A 15784-nucleotide genomic window follows, 5' to 3' on the forward strand; every position below is an offset into this window, starting at 1 on the left:
TGTCAAATACCACCTTGATTTGAGGGTGGCCCATTGGTTCACTGGCGGCAGGAGATGAGACAATCAGTAGAGAAACGAACTTCTAGGCATGTGAACTTAACTTTTTAAAGCCAAGAGCGTTCTAATCCATTCAACTCTGACATCCTTTGCCGCATGTTTTGGGTTCTTTGCATAACTTCCTTGGTTATAAAATTGTACTTGTAAAAAGAGAGAGCCAGTTGAGGGGAGGATGTATGAAGATGACCTATGTGTACGACTCAGAGATGCCTCTGTTGTTACAAGTCCTCGTCTACTTCAAAAAATCCTTTCTTAGTTATTTTGTCTGAAATTACTATACTCTCCTTTACAAACAGAGTACAGTATTCCCCCCTTATCCTCAGGGAATACATTCCAAGGCCCCAGTGGATATTTGAAGCCATAGATAGTACTGAACCCTGTATATACTGTTTTCTCTTATACATCCATACCTGTGATAAAGTTTAATTTATAAATTAGGCATAGTAAGAGATCAACACAATAACTAATAATAAAGTGGAACAATTATAACAATATACTATAATAAAAGTTATGTGAATGTGGTCTCTCTCAAAATGTCTTACTGCACTGAACTCGCCCTTCTACTTGTGATATGTGAGATGATAAAATGGCTATGTGTGAGATGAAGTGAGGTGAATGAATAATGCGACATAGCATTAGGCTACTACTGATGAAGTGAGGTGAATGAATAATGCGACATAGCACAACATAGCATTAGGCTACTACTGACCTTCTGGTCATACGGCTACGACGTGACTAACGGGCAGGGAGCATGTCCAGCATGGGTATGCTGGACGAAGGGATGATTCACATACCAGGCAGGACAGAGCTGGATGGCTCGAGATTTCATCATGCTACTTGGAATGGCATGAAATGTAACCGTTTTCCCATTTAGAAAAAAAAAAGAGTACAGTTCACTGCCAGCGTTAATTTAACATCACATGTAGGAATGCTACATTTTCTAGGATTTGACATTTTCAGCAATTGAGAATTACTATATTTTATAAATGGAAATACCACTACTAAAAACAGAATGCTATAAACAGAATGATGTCGTTTGTTTCCAAAGACTATCGATATACTAGAGCAATGCAAAAATAATAAAGCGAGATATTTCATAGCAAACTTTGAGGGTAAGGTTAGGACTGGAATCCATGAGTTATCTCGGGGTAAACGCTGCAGATGCAAGTGTCGCCAGTGAGTATTCTAGGGGCAAACGGGAAATGGGTTAAAACTTATGAATTATTTATTTCTGTAATTTTCCGTTTAACATTTTCAGTCTGTGGTTGACCGTGGGTAACTGAGACCATGGAAAGTGAAACCGCGGACCCGGGGGACTGCTGTGATTCCATGGCGGTAGCTCTTTGGTCCTCCGGATCACAAACTGCTAAGATCTCAGGTCAGCAGCCAGTGTACACAGGTTCAGTGTCTGCCTAATATGCGAGAAATCGCTCACCTGTCTCCAAGGATAAACAATACTTTGGTGCAAGGTAATAAAGCCTAAAATTGACAATCTCAGATTTATAATCTGGTCACATTCCAAGGTTTTCTCAGCAGAGATCGGTCTGCAAGGGGATGGTGCTGGTAGAAATGAGGTTTTTTCAAGAGGAGCATTTGGGTTTCAAAGGTTTTTGACAGATTAAAAAAACCCCAATTCATCATTTAGAGAAATTGAAGAACCAATTTACTTGCTGAGAATATATTAGACACACGCATAGTCAGATTTGCAAAATCTCTCCTCCCCAAGGCACAACTGGATTGCTATATGCAGGATTTTAAAACTCAGAGGTTCCTTATTGCTTTTGATAACAATCAATAAATGTTCTAGGCTGAATTGTGTCTCCCCCATCTCAAATTCACATGTCAAAGTTCTAACCCCCAGCTGGTCAGAATGTGACTGTATCTGGAGATAGAATGAGGCCAATAGGCTGCATTCTAATACAATCTGACTGGTGTCCTTATAAGAATTGGAATTCAGGACACAAAAGTAGAGACCAGGGATGAACATGCACAGAGGAAAGACCGTGTGAAGAGGCAGCAAGAGAGCAGCCACCTGCTGAGTCAAAGAGACAGACCTCAGAAGAAATCACCTTGATCCTGGACTTTTAGCCACTGTCTGTGGTGTCCTTTTAATGGCAACCCTAACAAACTAATATAGGGAGGCATCTCTTACCTTAGGGGTGGGAAAAATCGTGTTCCAAATATGAAGAGTTAGCTGATGAATTAAAAGTCTGCTCTTTTAACACAAAAATTGATCTTACCATTCCTTGTCCTCAACTTATATATCAACCATTCCCTCCTCACTGAGGGTAATTAATATGGGAGAAATAGGCAAAAAGCTTTGAAGGCAGCAGTACCGCCATATTAAATTCTCATGCTATTTATTATTTGAGCACAGACTTCAATCTGATTTTTAAAATGTACCAGACATTTGATATATTATTAAACACAACCATTTGTAAGACAGAAATTCATAAAGGATATACAAATTCAGATTCAACTAATATCTGTGTATCAGACATTGTAATGATAGTAATAATATTAACAAATACATAGAGCACTGTTGTAAGCGCTCTATATGTATTAACTCATTTAATCCTCACAACCACCCTTGGAGGTAGGTGTTATTGTTTTCATTATCTTCAATTTACAGATGAAGTCACTGAAACATAGAGAGGTTAAGAGACATATAAAAAATGTGAGTAATAATAGTACCTACCTCATAGGTTGTTTCGATTACACATAAAATAGTTCAAACACGTCCTAGACAGTAATATTCAATAAATGTGATCTACATTTTTTAAATCACACTGCCTAATCAGATAAGGTTGAATTTGGGGGTAAAGGGGTACCTTAATGTCATTCATTTGTTCCACAACCATTTATTGAGCAATTGCTATGTGTCAGGCATGTGCTAAACCTTGAATGGTAACAACGAACAACATTCGTAAGACATCTTAGAGGAAAGGCAGGAAGGAGAAGCCAAGCTCTTAGCAGCGATGAAAACTGGGGAAGAATTAAAATTAGGGAGGAATAACTTTCAGATTTTGACTTTATACATATCTGTACTCTTGTTATTTTTGTAGTAATAAGAAAGAAATGATTTTGTAATTTAAAATCCCATCAAGGGGAAAAGATTTTTAAAATGCTTGAGATTGCAATCAATCACTCAACCTCAGTCAATGACTCAAGAAAAATGTATTGCATTTCCACTTTGTGAAAGGAGAAAAGTACGAGTGGCCTCTGTCTTCAAGGGTTTACAATCTGCTTAGGCAGATATGATGCAAACATTACCCCGAAAGACAAGGCTGTTGGTAAATACCAGGTGAGCACGTACAGCACAAAACTCAACCTCCAGGATATAGATAATGGTCTTTGAAAAATGTAGCTTGATAGTGACATGGTTATTAGACTTATTATGTAATCACATTATAGGGAACATAAATGTTGAATTACTATGTTTCGTACCTGACACTAATATAATATTATATGGCAACTATAATTAAAAATAAATTTTAAAAAATTGTAATGTACACTTTGGGATGGAAATTAACACAGCTTTAGCGGCAGCTGATGGATTATAAATACAGGGACTCAAGTAAAGCGAAAGGAGGCCCTTAGTCAATATCCACCCTTGTTCACCCGAATGTGGAAGAAGGCTTGGTTCTGCCCAGAGTGTAAGGAGCGGGCAGGGAGATGGGGACTGGCATTGAATTGAATCTTCCACTAACTCAAAAGGGTGGGGATGTTGTCTAAGGGTCCTGATCTGGCTAAGAATTGGATTTTCAGGCAGGTCACATCATAATTATGGGATGAGTCAAAGAACTAGAACCACTGCTGTGGAACCCATTGCATCCATCAGCCAGGAGCTGAACACGGTGAATTTCTACCAAACATCTTTCAATGAAGAGTTTTGATGTCCTGGCCCCACTTTCTCATAACCCACTCCCTACCCGCTGAAATCTGCCCTTTACCCTGCCCCTCTCGATCATTATCTTCTGGTCATCTTTGTGTCCCTGATGCTTAGCAGAGTATCTAGCAGAGAGTTCTGAAATGTTTGCTGAGATGAATCAATGACACAACTAGATGGCTTTTCTGAGTCCTGTTCCCTTTGGCCTCACTGGAGCGTGAAATGAATATTGGCACGGCCTAGAAATCCTCTTCCCCACCAAACTCCACGACTCTTCTGATTCTCTCTTTCCCACCCCTTCAAGCCCCCTCCCCACCTTAGGCTCTTCATGGATATTTTTTTTGCCCCCACTTCTCTCTCCTGTTGCCTAAATGTGGCTACAACCCAAGGCTCAGGCCTTCACACTCCTCTCACTCCACACTTCAAGATACCCAGGAAATGATAATAATTTCTGTTGCAGAAGCAGTAGTAGTAGTAAAATAATAATAATAATAATAATAAATAATAATAATATTGCCCACTGTGTATTAGGAACTTGCTTATTATCTTATTTAATCCCACAAAAATCCTCTTACTCTACATTATGGATGAGAAAACTGCAGAAACTGAATGACTTACGCAAAGACACATGACTAGCAAATAGCAGAACTGGGATTTGAGCCCAGGTCTTACTGTATTGAAGGTCCAGATGCCTTCAAAACAGCAGCAACAACAACAAAAAATACACATAAATGACATTTTAAATGAAAAACAGAAGGAGATTATAATTTAGAAAGAAATGAACTATGCTGCTTCCTTTCGGTGTCATTGATGCTAATCTCTCCCTGTTGTGTTGGGGCTGTTCTCTGCTCCCTCTTCACCTGTCCTTGTTGATGTCCCACCTCAACTTCCCCCTCACCTGATCTAAAACTACTTATTATCTTTCCTAAAGATAGGTTCTCATCACTCTTCCATCGCTGTTGCCATCACTCTCAGAGTCATGGAAGCTCAAACTCAGGGGTCAGTTGTGACTTTTCCTTCTCCCCTACTTGTAGCACCTTCTTTCGACCCTCATTCCTTCCCTCTCCATTCCTACAGTCGCTACTCAAACCCTGGCTCTTGTCACCTCGTCTGGTGATTGCCATCATCTCCCAACGGGTCTTTCCACCTCTCACCGCCTTCCTCCTTGAATCCATCCTGCAGTTTACCACAAGATTAAGTTCCTTAAGATGAGGCTTTGCATTTGTCACTTCCAGTACAAGTCCTTCAGTAACTCCTTTTCAGAGACGAAGTCCAGACTCTTTAGCCTGCTCTTCAAAGCCCTGAACGGTCTGGTTCCTTCTGCTGTCTTAAACTTTATCGCTTTCTTTACACCTGCATAAATTATCTGTTTCAACAGAGCTGGTCTCCTCAACTGTTTAAGTCAAGCTGGCCAGCCTTATCTAGGGTGATCATGTAATTTATCCTCAAACTAGAACCCCTTTGAGAGTAAAAGGGAGTGCTAGTGAGAATTGAGCCAACAGGCAAAAACTAGGATCATCGTGGATTAATTGGGATTTGTAGTCACCACATTCTTAACTTCCCCTGCCTGTCTACATACGGGCCACCCAGATCAGCTGCTAATGGAATTTTTCCAGGGTCTCCATCGGCCTTTTGCTCTCCTTTCAATTTCATGCTGTAAATCTGATACTTGGGGTCTCCATCTTTGCCAAGCCCCTTCAGATTTACATCCTCAGGTTAGGCTGCCTGTTTAGCTTTTAATTTGGTGTTCTCTGTTACAGTCTCTTCCTAATCTATCAGCTCCCAGGAGCGAGACCTGCCCATTCCGTCAGCCCAGGCTCAGGCCCTAAGCTTTGAGAACACTGCCACCTCCACACCATCATTGCTCTTCACGTCTCCCCTTGCCTTGGACATCTGATCAATTGCTACCCTTCCTTGTTTGCCCAGATCTTCCCCACTCCAGCCATTAGGATGTCCGTCTTCTCTGACCTCCTATAGTCTCTATTACCTCTATCATTTGCTTTGCACTCAGCACAGACTCATAAAGCAGAAACTGACCTTTTGAGAATTTGTTCAGTTTCTCTAACCAAGGTAACTGGCCATAAATGTCCACCATTGCTTAATATTTCATTCTCAGCCTCTTACAGGTCAGGCTCTTGGTTGAAGAAGATGATGATAGGAACACATGATGTTAAGACCCGGATCACACACAGGCTCTTCCATTTGCCCACTCTCGCTTGGAAACTTCCACTTCCTTTGAGGAAAGGCAGACATTCTTACTTGCTGATAACAGCAGCAAGAGAAACACCCATCTCTAATAAACGCAGCCCATAACAGCTCCCTGGCAACCACAGCATCTATTCTTATGCTTGCTGTTCTTCAATAAATGTCAAATTCCAGAAGTTAGAGCAAAACCCTTAGAGACAAAAAGGTTCTCTGCTACATAGGGACAATTAGGCAATTATTTGGCAACACTCAGAAAACTAGGTTCCTCACTGCCTGCCAGTTTTCCAAAGGCCAAGGCAGGTCCTTTGCCCCAGCCTGGCCTCCACTGCCTCTGCCCTATCTACTTACTGTCACCCACGTAAGCTCTGGACTCTCCCTGACCCTTCCCTCACCCTCATCTACCAGACACTCTAATCCTGTTTCCTAAAGCTCATCCACTAGCCTTACTCCCAACGGCCTGATTTCCTTCTGACTCTGCAGTACCCAAAGTTTCTACCCATTTAACAACTGGTAAGAGAAAAAAATATATGTGAAACAAAATAAATAGTATGATCTCATTTTGTTAAACATTAACAAAATATTTTGCGGCAGATCTTTATATGCGGAAAAGTCTGGCAGAAAAGATAACAAACTATTAACAGTGATTTTTCTCATCTGTTTAAGTTCATCAGAAAGAGTATATTACTTATATAACAAAAATTAATGAAGCAAAAATCATAAGAGTTGGTTGATATATACTATGCTGTCTTCTGTTTTGCCGGTGTTAGTAGATGTACCCTGCCACCTATCACGGTCACCACCAGCAGACTAAGGAAAAAAACAAAACAAAACAATTTTAATGCTCAGGAGACCAATTCTATGTGTTGACCTCGAATGAGGGCAGTTTTCATCTCCATAAGTATGTAAAAACAAACAAAGCCGTGATACTCTCACTCTTCACCTGCAAAGAGCGGGCTACCACCTACAGTTTATGTGTGTTGCTTTTTCCTTCCATGTCCTTAGCTAAACTCCGGGTGTGCTGGAAAATGTAAATTCTATGTGCAGAAAAAAAAAACAAAACCATTCACTGTTTGTGGGAAGCAAGAAATATTAGGCTCCATTGAAAACAATGGAATGTAGAACAGAAAACGCAGGATTTAGAGTCAGAAAATATAAGTTCTAGTTCTGCTATCAGTCGAGTCCTCTTCCTTCCAGATTTTCTGCCTAAGTTTCCAGTCCCATTTATTGAACACTATTTGTTAGGCACTTTTTGTTGGTGGAGGGATGAGGCTGTGCAAGTTAAAGGGTTCTGTAGACAAAATGGGAGGTGCATTAGGGATGGGCCTGCTCTGCAAGTGCTGAAGAGAACCACTGTCCATCACTGAAGATATCAGATGTCACCCCCACCTCTCCTACCTCTCACCGGGTCACGCAATGTGGAACCGCCCAAGTGGGACACTACTCAACTCATTACAAGTTGGTGCCTGCAGTTCCAAGCACTGCCCATGATGCTCCTTTAGCTGGGGCTTGTGTTTGAGGCTACTGTTTGTTTTCTCTGACCATCATGTCTTATTATATATGTCTGGGCTCTTACACCTGGCAGTCATGTGCCAAGACAGCTGCCCATGTCTTTGAGGTGCTAGTCATCAACCACCAAGTTAACTTCATGTATATAACACATGAGCTATAGTTAAGTCAAGCCATCTTAAAAATACCCTCCAAATTTGACGAAAATCCACCCAGTCCTTTCAAAGATTGTGGTAACAGACAACCATATTTACACAGATTATAATAAATAGGCCTTTAGCCGAGGACCCAGAATGAGAAAATGCTAACCTCAGACATAAATGAAGGTTTTAAAGTTCCAGTTCTAACAACTAGACCAGAGGACTGAGTGCTGTGTTGACAACTCAAAGGAGAGCAATTGGACACGCGGGGTCCTCCCCCTCCTTCCTTACTATGCTTAACTTGTCCCTTTCCTTAAGCAAGGCTGGAAGGCATACTCACCCACACACCTTTTCCCGTCCTCAGCCAGAGTGTAGCCACTGTAGCACTGGCAGACGAAGGAGCCCAGCACATTCACACAGAGCTGCTCACAGCCATGATCCTCTGCTGCACACAGATCCTGGACTGGGGCAAAGTCATGCCATTAGAACACAATTCTGAATGACCCTCAGCATGGGGCCATGCAACAAGCAACAATACAGCACTTGCTAAAATAACTTTTAAAAACATTATAAGCATTGATATATGATCATAGTAGAAAATTTGAAAAGCATGGAAAAATCTATAAAAGAAAATCCACCTGTAAGCTCCCACCTGCAATTCTACTACCCAGAGGCAACTTCTGTTAACATTTTGTAGAGTTCCTATTTATATATAAAAACATATTTTTCCAAGTTAAAATCATTCACCTCTATTAAATGCATTAAATAATTTTAAATTCGTATCAGTTTGTATTTTCCCATGTCACTGAAAGTACTCTGAAAACATTTTGAGGAAACTGAGTTATCATGAGCAGGCATCTGCTCTTGTCTGTGTCAAGTATCATTCCTACCCTTTGAGAACCAAAAAGCTTTGTAGTCAGGCTCAGCAATTTGTCCTGAGGTAATCTGGCACTGTCTGACATTTTGCAGATGGGGAAGCTGAGAGAGGACACAGTGGAAAGAGCTGCAACTCCACCAAAAACATGGAAGGCCTAAGAATACTCCCTAATTCCCAAGTCTTCTATTAGCCCCTTTGGACATACTTTTTCTCATTCCATGTGTCTATAGATCTTTGAAAATCCTCTTTGCACTCTATTCAGTCAGCTAGTAACAAATGAGGAAAATGGGAAGCCAGAGGAGTTTAGGTAGAAGTAACAAAGATGACTAGGGAGAAATGGATGTATGGCTATTAGCAGGTTGGTCCTATTTTTTTTCTTTTTTCTTTTTTAATTTATTTATTTAAATTAGTTTCAGGTATACAGTACATTGGCTAGATGTCTATACAGTTCATAAAATGATCCCCCCAATTGTTCCCTCTCTCCCCTGGCCCTCCACCTAGCCATCATATTAATGCTAACTGCATTCCCTCTGCCGTGCTCCCCCTCCCCGTGACCAGCTATCAACTGCTAATTTGTACTTCTTTAACCCTTCGTCCATTCTCTCAGTCCCCCAACCCCTCTCCCCTCTGTCCGTTACCAAATTGTCCACTATATTTGTGAGTCTGTTGTTGATTAGTTTGTTCTTTTTGTTCCTTAGATTCCGCATATAAGGGAAATCATATGGTATTTGTCTTTCTCTGTCTGAGTTATTTCACTCAGCATAAGAATCTCTAGGTTCATCTATGTTCTTGCAAATGGTAGAATTCCATTTTTTTTAATGGCTGAGTAATATTCCATTGTATATGTGAACCATAATTTCTTTATCCGATCTCTGTTGATGAGCATTTAGGCTGTTTCCATAACTTGGCTATTGTAAATTGTGCTGCCATGAATATTGGGGTGCATAAATCTTTATGAATTATTGTTTTGGTTTTCTTTAGATAAATACCCAGAAGTGCAATTCCTGGGTCAAAAGGTATGTCTATTTTTAATTTTTTGAGAAACCTCCATACTGTTTTCCATAGTGGCTGTACCAATTTGCAATCCCATGGGCTGGTCCTATTTTGGTCAAATATTTATTATATGTCCACAAGGGCTGAGCCCTGGATATTTATTTAAATGCAATGTAAGAATGCACTCACAGGAATGCACTTGATGCAGTGGAACTAAGAATATATCAGAGGATGAAAAGGTTAAAGGCATTTTTAATCTATCACTGATTTGGTGTCTCCTTTTCAGAAACATGCTGACATGATGACATTAGTTCTCAGCAAGGAAAATAGCTTAGTTTCATAACTAGTTCTTCCAGTAACTTTACCATTAAAGTTAAAGAAAACTAGAGAGCATTAAAGAGATTAAATATATTAAAAATAATTTTTTATCAGGTTAATATTTTTTATTATAGTTAATAATATTGAGCTATGGTAAAACTCAATTAACTAGAAAGCTTGATTAATCACTGAATCCAACAGCTACACTTTAAAGTGATCTCCTAGGTCTCTGAGTTTTATAGTTTATTATGCTTTCAGATAAATATAAAACATTGAAGTGATAAAAATATAAACACTGATTTATTCATCATCTCTATAAAATGCATTAAATAATTAAAAAATAAAATTATAACATAACATTTAAAATGCTTAAGTCTAAGCATCCACGAATAAGAATTCTGGTTTTAAAATACTAAAAGACGTATTTTCATTCCCAAATCTATAAAGTAGATGAAAAAAAATTATAGATGTAAATTTCTTTAACTTTTACCAGAATATTTGTATCCTAGATTTCCAGTTGGGAAAACCAATTGCGATTTCCAGTGAATTTAGATATAAGGAAAACACTAATAATCAGAAAAAACTTCGGCTCATGCAAAAATTATAGAGACTAATTAAAGAATGACAAAACCTGCAGTTAGTTAACAACCCTAGGCCAGAGATGTAAGAAAAGTTAAATCATACGATACTTTTCATTTATTTAATAAACGAAGCACTACTTTGTCCCAGGCACTAGGCATGCAGGAATGACAGATCAGACACAGGATTCCTGCGGTCCTGTGGTCCTGCGGCTTGTGTTGGAAGGTTGGTAACCTGAAGCTCTGGAAGGGGCCTTCCTGACTGAAGGACCAGTGAGTGGAGCGGTTCCAAGATGGAACAAATTAGCCCCATCTGAAGACTGGAAAGGCCAGAGTGGCTATCAGGTGCACCCTAAATAACTAAAACACTAAGCAGAACATGCTAGAAACCCGTAAGAGAGATGATGACAATACAATAGGAGCTCAGAAAGGGAATGAATGACTGCCAGTCAAGAGAGGACTGGAAAAGGCTGGCAGGTAAGTGTGAGAGAATGAGGAAGGGAAACGGCGCTGTGGGCCGAGGGACCAGTGCGAAGAAGCGTGCAGAAATGGAGGAAAGCAAGACAGGCCCGGAAGCGGAATTTCACCCCGAGAATTCCCAGGGAAGTAGCAGGAGGGAGGACTGGAAGGACAACTGACACCAGATGGCAGAGGGCCTGACCACAGGCTTCACACTCTGAACTTAATGCAGCAGGCAGTGGGGCCCACTCAAGGTAAAATCCTTCAAAAGGTAGACAGGTGATTTCACCTGAGTCATGCTTTAGAAGAATAAACCTCAAAGTATCAGTTTCTCTCAGCTCTGGAAAACAAAGGACTTCTCGCACGGTTAAACGAAGGTCGCCGCTTTGTTTGGGAATAGCTGTAGTTTTCTAAGTTGCAGGCTGAAGCAGCCTGCACGTTAATGGGAAAATTAACCTCTTGAAATGAGGACCATAACCAGTTATTCAGAGCCTTCGGCCCCTCCCATCCACTGTCAATGCCCTTGCTCTTCTCCTTCTTGGCCTTTGCCACAACGCGGACTACACAGGCCTTTCTGTAGTGATGTCAACAATGTGTCTCTCTTGCTAGACCCTAAGCTTCCTAATCGGGAGGGCAGCATCCCTGTCTGCACAGAGGCTCAATGGCTGGAAAATGATAGCCCAGCACACTGCAACAACCTACCCCCCAAATCCCAAGCCCATCTCTGGAGGCGGGGGACAGGAGCTGGGGACTCCTTACTCTGTTCCAGCTGCTGCCAGTTTGCCACCCCTCCATTTCCAGCAAGAACCTTGCCTAACGGTGGTTAGGAAGGAGTGATGGGAGTTAGGTGACTTTTATTCTCTTATTTATAACTATCTGATTACAAATTTTCTCACAAGAGTTTATAAAAGAAACTTTCATAACAATGAAAAAAATCAAGGCCTTACAAAAGAACCCCTTTGAAATTAGCATTTCGAAAACAATGAACCAGGACCTTGAAGCAAAGATCTTTTCTCCAAAAGACTTCCTCCCACAGGGTAGGTAGAGAGAGACAATGAATGCTTATTCCATCCAGGACAGGGCTGGATACCCACAAGACAGCCTGGAAACAACTGCAAAGTCCCATCTACAGAGGCAGCAGTGCCCAATCTCGGCTGCTCATTAGAACCATCTGGGGACCTTTTGAAACCCTGATGCCCAGCCTCCACCCTGCTCCTTAAATCAGACTGGCCGGGGCTAGGAGGCTGGCAGCTCCCAGATAACTTCAGTGTGCAGCCAGGTTGAGAGCCATTGAACCTACTGGATAAAAAGTCTTCACAATCCTTCATGGAGAAGGTGCCCAGAACCACAGTCAGCCTCTCCATCCCTCTCCCCATTTACTAACTGAGCCCGCCAGACTTAGTTTCCTCCTTTAAACAAATCTCACGTTTATTGCCATCCTCGGTCCCTTCTCAGACACTACGTGAGGGTGCAAAGTGTGGTAGGAACAGGATTATGGCCGCATTCCAGAAGAACAGTCCCACAAACAGCAGGCTTGCCAGTTGGCCTCACGCATGTTGTCCGTTCATACTGTTTTTAGAATGTAGGGGATTTATGGCTACTAGTGGTCTGTACTGTCCCAGAAGAAACCATTGAGGGATAAATTTAATTAAACAAAGACAAAGGAATAAATACAGACTAGGTTCTGACAAAACAACTGCTGTTTTTTGGGCAGCGGTCACTTCCATTTGAAACAAATACAGATGTGTTTGGATGATTCTGTACGCTTTTGAAAAACAGCACTTCTTTTTCTCACAGCCTGGGAGGATTTCACTGAAGGATGATAGAACCGTGGGGGATGGGAGAAGCACTGGATTCAGAGTTCCCATTACCCTTCCAAGCCTTCTTTACCTGGTGACCCCCACTCATGGCTCACCACTTCTGTCAAATGTCACCTCCTCCAGGAAGCCTTCTCCAGATTGGCTGAGCTTAGAGGCTCCCTCCTCTGACTCCCTAGCACCATACACATGGCTCCACTGTCACACTTATTATGCATTTGTCCCACGGTATTGGAAAGATCTGATCACATATCTGTATGCTCCACAGTGGCACTGAGCTGGTCCACTTCAGTCTGGATTCCCTAGAACCTAGCATCGTGTCCTAGCGCATATAGTTGGTGATCCGTAAGTGTTCACCCGCTGAATGGATGGTGGCAGAGGCCATATACCCTGCCTCCCAACGGGGTGTTCCTAGAGTCTTAAAAATACTCTCTTCCATCAGAAATGGGGTCATGGGAAGATGAGTGAGATGGGAACGATACTCCTCCTTCCTCTCATCCCCAGCGAGAGGTATTCCCACGCCAGAAAGAAGGTGCAGAGCACAATGACATCTGGGAGCCAGCCTCCAGCTGCAGACACCAGAAGAATCATCACGACAGCTAAGGAACCACAGCCTTGCTGTCTGCTGCATCCCTGATGCCTAGCACAGTGCCTGGCATGTTGCAGGTGCTCCATAAGTACTTATGAACGGACAGAGGAACCCATGTCCACGTTACACAAACACAGGGTTGTCAGGTGTTCCTCCCTCACTAACCTTACCTAGGCCGTAAACTCTGAGAGGAACAAGGTAAGTCTCGACATCCCTCAGGGTGCCTGGGTGATACTATGCATTTCACATGGGGGCTGCTCAGTGGACGTTTGTTGATTTAACTTGAGAGCCACAAGCCTGGAGGATTCGGGGGCTTCTATCTGACCACTCCTCATAATTTCCCTTACCACAATTATACTTTAACACTTAATTTGCAATTAATTATTTAATGTCTTTTTCCTCTGTCATATGAGGGCAATGCTTGTTTTGTTTAGCCTATTACCTCAAATATCTAGCATGGTATCGGCATGGGGTCAGTTTTTAAAAATATATTTGAATAACTGTCTGAATTAATTTATTTGTCAAATTGTTCAAAGTGCTGGAAAAACAACAGTGAAAAAAATAGATTAAAAATCAATCAGTTGATCCCTGTCACCATGGAGATGATATTTGAGTGCGGAGCCAGCTCCTACTGACTCACGACAGACTGGGCACACCTCTTCCCAACTCCGCATTCAGCAAGGCCAAGTGGGTAGCTTGAAATCGGCCCCGGTGGCAGTATTTACACCACAGGAATTGGTGTACATTACAAATCAGAGCTTTCTCTCCCTGGGGATCTGATTGTTAAACATTTACCAGCATACCACTGACAGAGGCCAGGCATAAACAAAATAAACAGGTAAAACCATACGTTATGTTAGATGTTATATGTGCTGTGGAACAAAATTAAGCAGGAAAAGAGCTGGGAGCGTGGAAGGAAGGGAGCTTCTGTTAAATGGTGTGGCCTGAAGGCAGTCTCACTGAAAAGATGATTTCATACAAGGGCCTCAGGGAGGTAGCATGAGAAAATAACGATCAAGAGACTTGAACCTTGGAGGACAAGATAAAGGGCAGCTTTGTTTGTTTAGACAGGGTGGGAGTGAGGCAATCGGGCAGACTGAAAGAACGCGGCCTCTGGAGCCAGACCTGGCCGCCGCTGGGTGCCTCGTGTGACTTCACAGAACTGATTTCTATGAGACTCGATTTTCATAGAAGCTAAATAATTAACATCTCATTGGGGGGCTAAATGAGATAATATAGATGAGTAACGCACCTGACAGATGGCAGGTACTCAACAAACGTGAGCCTCCTTTCTTCTTAGACTGGGGTGAAGAAAGATCTTGGGGGTGTGGGCCTAGTTAAGCATGGAGGAGAGGTGGACCCCGAATGAATTTTGCCTACATCATAATTCTAATTGGTGTCACTTGATTGGGTGCCTATGAAAACCCCTCACATGGACCTTAGGTTCAAACTTCTTTAAATAATGTCACGTATCTTTGACTCAGTTTGGTCTGTGCGTTCTGTGATGAATTGATCTAATACAGCAAAGTAGGCAATTTTATAACAAAAGATCTCACCGAACTCCAGCAATGCCTTGCCAGAGGGCGAGCCTTAGCACATAGCAAAATTTGCTTGTTTTTCTTAGTTCATAGAGGATTTTAGGAGGACGTTAATTGTGTCTGCTCAGTCTTTCCAGGTAAAATAAATCAGTGAGAATTTGCTATCTAAGAGCCCCCAAACTGTGCTCAAATCTGCCCTTTGTTTCCCCCAAGGTTCTCGCAGATACTCTAAAGTACCTTCCTTCCTTTGTGACCTTAAAACCCTTGGCCCAGAGAACTTGGAAAACTTTTATCTGGTTACATCCGACAAGGAGCACAGGACAGAGATGTGGCTGCTGTGGCTAACATCATCCTGGGTGAAATCAAAGGGTTTTTACTGACTTTTCAGAATTTTAGACAAGCCACATTGCATGCTGTTGACACCCGTGACAGTTTAATCTCTCCTTTGGAGTCATAGCAAAATGAACACCTTCAAAGATACGCTTGGCTTTTTTATAGCTCCTGCTGTTAATTAGCCTGAGACGTAAAAATCAAAACTTATCTATCACAGCAAGAGAGAAGTATATTACTAGGGCTGCTATTTCATTCAAGTGGGAAACCACGGGATTTCTCCCTGCTCCAACCCAAAAGCTCCTTCAAGATTAGGACTCCACAGACCCAGGCAAAACCCGAGCCCACATTTTTGGGACCATTCCCCTTCTTTTATCATGTCTGAAAGCACTAATCTTATTTTCGACAGCTGCAGTTGGATTTTAAAGACTTTCAGCAGTAAATGTGAGTCATCGGCCTTGAGCTTCCACGCTGGAACACTGAAGAAA

The 15784-nt window shown here is 41.8% G+C and overlaps 1 protein-coding gene across 3 annotated transcripts in view; it reads right to left on the reverse strand.

Annotated features, from left to right (window-relative positions):
* MATN2 (matrilin 2) overlaps positions 1–15784 on the reverse strand; it is a 132219-nt gene that overhangs the window by 55449 nt on the left and 60986 nt on the right. For all 3 annotated transcript variants that reach the window (XM_006916660.2, XM_025050139.1, XM_015592967.1), the window contains exon 5: positions 8138–8260. In XM_006916660.2, the coding sequence (XP_006916722.1) occupies positions 8138–8260 (123 nt within the window). The remainder of the gene's footprint in view (positions 1–8137; positions 8261–15784) is intronic.

This window comes from Pteropus alecto, unplaced genomic scaffold (assembly GCF_000325575.1).
Source record: "Pteropus alecto unplaced genomic scaffold, ASM32557v1 scaffold164, whole genome shotgun sequence".
In the NCBI taxonomy this organism is placed as follows: Eukaryota; Metazoa; Chordata; class Mammalia; order Chiroptera; family Pteropodidae; genus Pteropus; species Pteropus alecto.